The sequence below is a fragment of the Oratosquilla oratoria genome, chromosome 4 (assembly GCF_046742065.1).
Source record: "Oratosquilla oratoria isolate Oo_2021 chromosome 4, ASM4674206v1, whole genome shotgun sequence".
NCBI classification, from domain to species: domain Eukaryota; kingdom Metazoa; phylum Arthropoda; class Malacostraca; order Stomatopoda; family Squillidae; genus Oratosquilla; species Oratosquilla oratoria.
This window is the reverse complement of record NC_134780.1, coordinates 29,796,405-29,801,404: the sequence shown is the minus strand read 5'-3', so window position 1 is coordinate 29,801,404 and position 5,000 is coordinate 29,796,405. Positions and strand designations below refer to the sequence as shown.

The 5,000-nt window shown below is 42.6% G+C and overlaps 1 protein-coding gene across 4 annotated transcripts in view; it reads right to left on the bottom strand.

Moving 5' to 3' along the window:
* The window catches only part of LOC143024732 (uncharacterized), a 47,946-nt gene that overhangs the window by 31,870 nt on the left and 11,076 nt on the right, over positions 1 to 5,000 (bottom strand). For 2 of the 4 annotated variants that reach the window (XM_076183814.1, XM_076183817.1), the window contains exon 1: positions 1 to 591. This exon is cut by the window's left edge and continues 11 nt beyond it. In XM_076183814.1, the coding sequence (XP_076039929.1) occupies positions 1 to 165 (165 nt within the window). In that variant the 5' untranslated portion in view covers positions 166 to 591. Of the gene's footprint in view, positions 592 to 5,000 lie in introns of those variants that run through there. The other 2 variants (XM_076183816.1, XM_076183818.1) reach the window with 2 other exon arrangements.

Genomic DNA, 5,000 nt, shown 5'->3' with positions numbered 1-5,000 from the left:
GTACCACTGCCATAACTTGTCTGTGTACATTTGGTATCGGCCAAGCTTCATAAGGGCTTCGCTGTGACTATCTACGATATCACTCAGTGACTGCACACTCCTCGATTCCACCCAAATCCCCTGCAGGAGCACCAACAGCACGGCATAAGGCATCGACACGAGCATGGTTACGACCGGGTGAAGCCAGTTAGCACGAAGATAATGTCGAGTGATGCATGTGTCAACAGGACACACGGAATCGTCGGCGAGGTAGGAGTCCAGCGACAAGAAATAAGACGTTCGAAGGGGTTGTCGGTGTGGTGATGCTGGCACGGGGGTTAGAGAGAGCAGAGTCGGGCTGGACTTCCTATGAGGACAGAGGCTTGAAACAGTTTCTTCTTATTCTTCCGTTCCTTGAGGAACGTTCAGCATCGAAGGCACCACCTACGTGGAAACGAAGAGAAAACACGCGTTTAGGGAACACAAGAGTAACGATTGGTTAGACTCCACAAGGGGAATAACTCGACAGGGGAGGAGTGTTCAGTCCCCGTGCCAGGAGCCCCACACCGTCGGAGCTCAGGAGGCTACTGAGGCAGTGCCCTCAGTCGACTGACACGAACCTCCATCGGCGACGGTGCGTTGGCGCCAACGGCACATGTGACGTCATCGACCCTGTGGGCATTTCCGCTCCTGAATCATCGAGTCGACTCGACACTCGTCGTCAGACCTACTGTACGTATGTCTCAGGTAAGGCGAGGGTCGCTGGGGCGCGTTTGACTTTCGGCGGCGGGGACGGCACATCCACACGCCATCGGTGAGGAGTCACCCAGCCAGACGAACTATACACCTACGACCCGTGTGTGTGTGTGTGTGTGTGTGTGTGTGTGTGTGTGTGTGTGTGTGTGTGCGTCTATATATATATATATATATATATCTAGGGTGGATATATATATATATATATATATAATATATATATATATATATATATATATATATAATATATATATATATATATATATATATATATATATATATATATATATATATATATATAAGAAGGTGTTCTCGAGGTTATGCCTCAGTATCAACAATGGTATCGAAGTAGGGTATGGGGTGGTATCTAGTATGGCATTCTATTATGTAATAAGACATCATGTTTACTTAGATCTCCAGGAATGGGTTACCAGGTCTGTAAAAATATATATAGTAATAGAATATTATATATAAAATAAAATAAATGAAATAAATGCTTTGGTGCTTTACGGTCTGTCTCATCGTATACTTCACCCTAATCAGCTTGTCGTCTGCCCGAGAAACGGTTTTGCAATATCCTTTCTGAAGAAGTTATTTGTTAATTCTTTATCCGGTTATTCTAAGTAGGGATTTTTTTTTTTCATAAAGATTTTCGTAATCTGTGCGTATGTTAAAGATAATAAATGAATAAGGATTTTTTTTTTATAAAGATTTTCGTAGTTTGTGCGTTTGTTAAAGAAAATAAATAAATAAGGATTTTGTTCATAAAGATGTTCGTAATCTGTGCTTTTGTTAAAGATAACAAATGAATAAGGATTTTTTTTATAAAGATTTTCGTGGTTTGTCCGTTTGTTAAAGAAAATAAATAAATCAGGATTTTTTTCATAAAGATGCTCGTAGTCTGTGCGTTTGTTAAAGATAATGAATGAATAAATAAATTAATGAACAAATCTAGATTTCCAGATAGAAAGCGTCCAGATGTGATGTTTCAGTGTTTTAGTGATCGACAGCAGCAAGGGCTCTTCTGGATGAGACCTCAGAGCTCGTATCATCCTTGCTCAAAGGAGACAGTACCGGCTTGCAGTCCTGGAAAGTTCCCTCCCCGTGAGCGATATCGGACCTCTCGTGTTAAAAGGCATGACGCTAACCACTACACCAGTAAGTCGTAAATGTGTGTGTGTGTGTGTGTGTGTGTGTGTGTGTGTGTGTGTGTGTGTGTGTGTGTGTGTGTGTATGTGTGTGTGTGTGTGTGTGATTCACCATGGTCTTGGATCACGTATTGGACTCATGATCGACAGCGTGTGCGTATTTACCTAGTTGTATCTTACGGGAAGGGGAGCTACACTCGTGGTGTCCCGCCTTTCTATCTCGCAATGTCTAGTTTGCTCTTAAATTCGTGTATGGTTTTTGCACACACTATTTAGTTTCGTCCACTTTGTTCCAAGTGCCCACCGCATGTATGCGTGTGTGTGTGCATGTGTGTATGTGCGATATAAAAACTCACACACACCATAGGACAAGCATTTGAAAAGAGGCGATTCACAGCGGAAATGGGGAGGGAGGGGAGGGGGAGGGGAGGGGGAGGGGGTGGTGGAAAACACGGTGAAAGTAGATCTCCCACCATAAGGGCCCAGCATTCCACTATTCCCTCCCGCGTGGGCAGAATCCCGTGAATCAACTTCCCATTTTCATCTCACGGCGAGGGATTCCCTAAACTTAAATAGACTTCATCCCATGGCGTTAGAAATCGTCAGTATTTCATTTTTTCACACCGAAGGGGAAAAATAAATAGAAAGAGAATTAAAAGCTTTAAATTGGCAGGATGAAGGTTTCTTTGATAGAAATCACTCAACCCTGCGCATAGCTAATGTGAATTTTGCTTTAGAATTTCAGACTACAGGAAATAAACGTTTCTGTCTTGTGTTGTGATGACCCTTGTTCTCGCGCCATATGGACTAAATGGTCTCCTACAGAAATCAAACCTTCCTGACAACATATTTATAGTTGCAAGTTTTCATCATATTTCTATGTACACTAATTCCTTCATGGAATGTGACTTATTGTAAAAAGAAGAAATATTAATAAAAAAACAAAGGAATGAACTCGGAGCAACAGTCTTTATGGTGTAGCAGTCTACGGGTATGGCATCCAGGTTTTATCGCTCTAGAGTCTAGACCAGTGGCTTTGTACCCCTTGATTATCTAAAAAAAAAAAAAAAAAAAAAAAAAATCTCGTAGCCTCACTTAATACAGATATAATTTAAACACACGGAAATGATTAGTAGCACAAACCTTGCTGAGAAATTATTAGATATAATCAATTAATGAACAAAGGTACTTTTGTATTTCAAATTAGAAATGTCATTTAGTAGGATACAATGAATGCACATTATGCTTTCTCATGGTTAATATGCAGTACTCCTTTGGGGTACTCCTTTGGGGTACCTGAGGTACCCTCACTGGTCTAGACAATAGGGGGTCTCCCTTGAAATGGTGTCACTGAAATTCGTCTCCTAAGACTTCAAAGAAACTCTGGCTATTTACAAATGAGACTTAGAAAACACATTTCACTGAAAACCAAGAGACTAAAAAAAATTAACAGTCGAATATTCGAAATTGATTCACGGAGGATAAACAAGCGTTGTTATTTATTAAAAATGATAATTACCAATACAAAAATAGAGAGATATAAGACATAAAGTTCACATGGTTTAGTTGCACTGGAAAGGCCTAACGATGACGTAAGCTGCAGCTTCCCACGTACTGCACTGTTGGCAACCCCCGTCCCTTCCCCACGGTAGGAAACCTCAAGAAACCCCTAGGGGAGATTCTTGACGTCTTCCCTTCCGCCACGGAGGGTGCTGGAATAACTTTGTTTGTGTGTGTTTGTTTATATACCTCATCAGGGGAGCTTGGTAGAACACAAACATACATAGGAAATATGTTTCCTTACTCCTCCCAGTAACTATTCTCTTGTGTCCAACACTGGGATTCGAACTCGGATCGCTCGCGCAAGAAAAACGAGAACGCTACCACTGATCCACCCGGTTTATTTGGCCCTCAAGTCGTTTCGGTTCGCGACCAAATCGAATTCCGAAGATAAAGTCTTGTTTTCAGTAGGACCACCATAGAAGAGACCCAAGACTTCGGTCGTCTGGGTTTTCTGGATATTTTGTCTTCAGGAAACGAGGCTTCCGGTTGAAGAAGAAGGTCACAACGGTGTCAAAACGGGAAGGACTGGGAGTCAGAGGAAGTGGTCAAGGATTGTGTGACTCGTTTCTTACGAAGTCGAAAGTAAACAAGGCTCTATCAGCACAGATGTGAAACTTTTGTTGAGGGTGTGGCGAAGTCTATGCCTATTATTGAGGGGACAACACGCGTAAGCCAGAGGATGTAAGTGTTTATGTCTCATTTACGAATACAAAGACGTTTACCATGTTCGCGCACACACACACACACACACACACACACACACACACACACACACACACACACACACACACACACACACACACACACACACACACACACACACACACACACACACACACACACACACACACACACACACACACACACACACACACACACACACACACACACACACACACACACACACACACACACACACACACAGCATGCCAAGCAGATAGTAGCCGGCACAGCAGAACCTCCTTCTTAGACAACTTCTAGAAAGAAAACAGCATATCTAACCAGGCAGGGCTGACAAGACAATAAGAACAAACAAGCAGTAGAACAAGAGACTTAATGCCTTTCAGTACGACTCATCCATCAACGAAGAAGAAGAATCTATGGTTTACTTCGAAGGAATGTCTGTTATCTGAAGACCATGCGGATCAAACAAGTACAGGTCTGAACCACCCAAGATGCGCTGTGTTGGAGGCGACGTCGACCGCCCGGACGACCAAAGACAATTTTCCTTGGCGACAGTAGACACTCCCAGCATTGGGAACGGAAGTCATGTTGTCGGACGACCACAAGGATTAGAAATGGAAAGAATGACGGAGGTGACGGAGTCCTGTCTCCACATACTGTACAGGGCAGTTCATTTCAAGCTATTTCCATTCCCATTGACATTCTCATCAATAAGACTCGGGAGCAGTCTCTCTCTCTCTCTCTCTCTCTCTCTCTCTCTCTCTCTCTCTCTCTCTCTCTCTCTCTCTCTATCAATCTATCTGTCTGTCTGTCTATTTATCTATCTATCTGTCTGTCTATCTATCTATCTGCCTATCTTCCTATCTATTTATC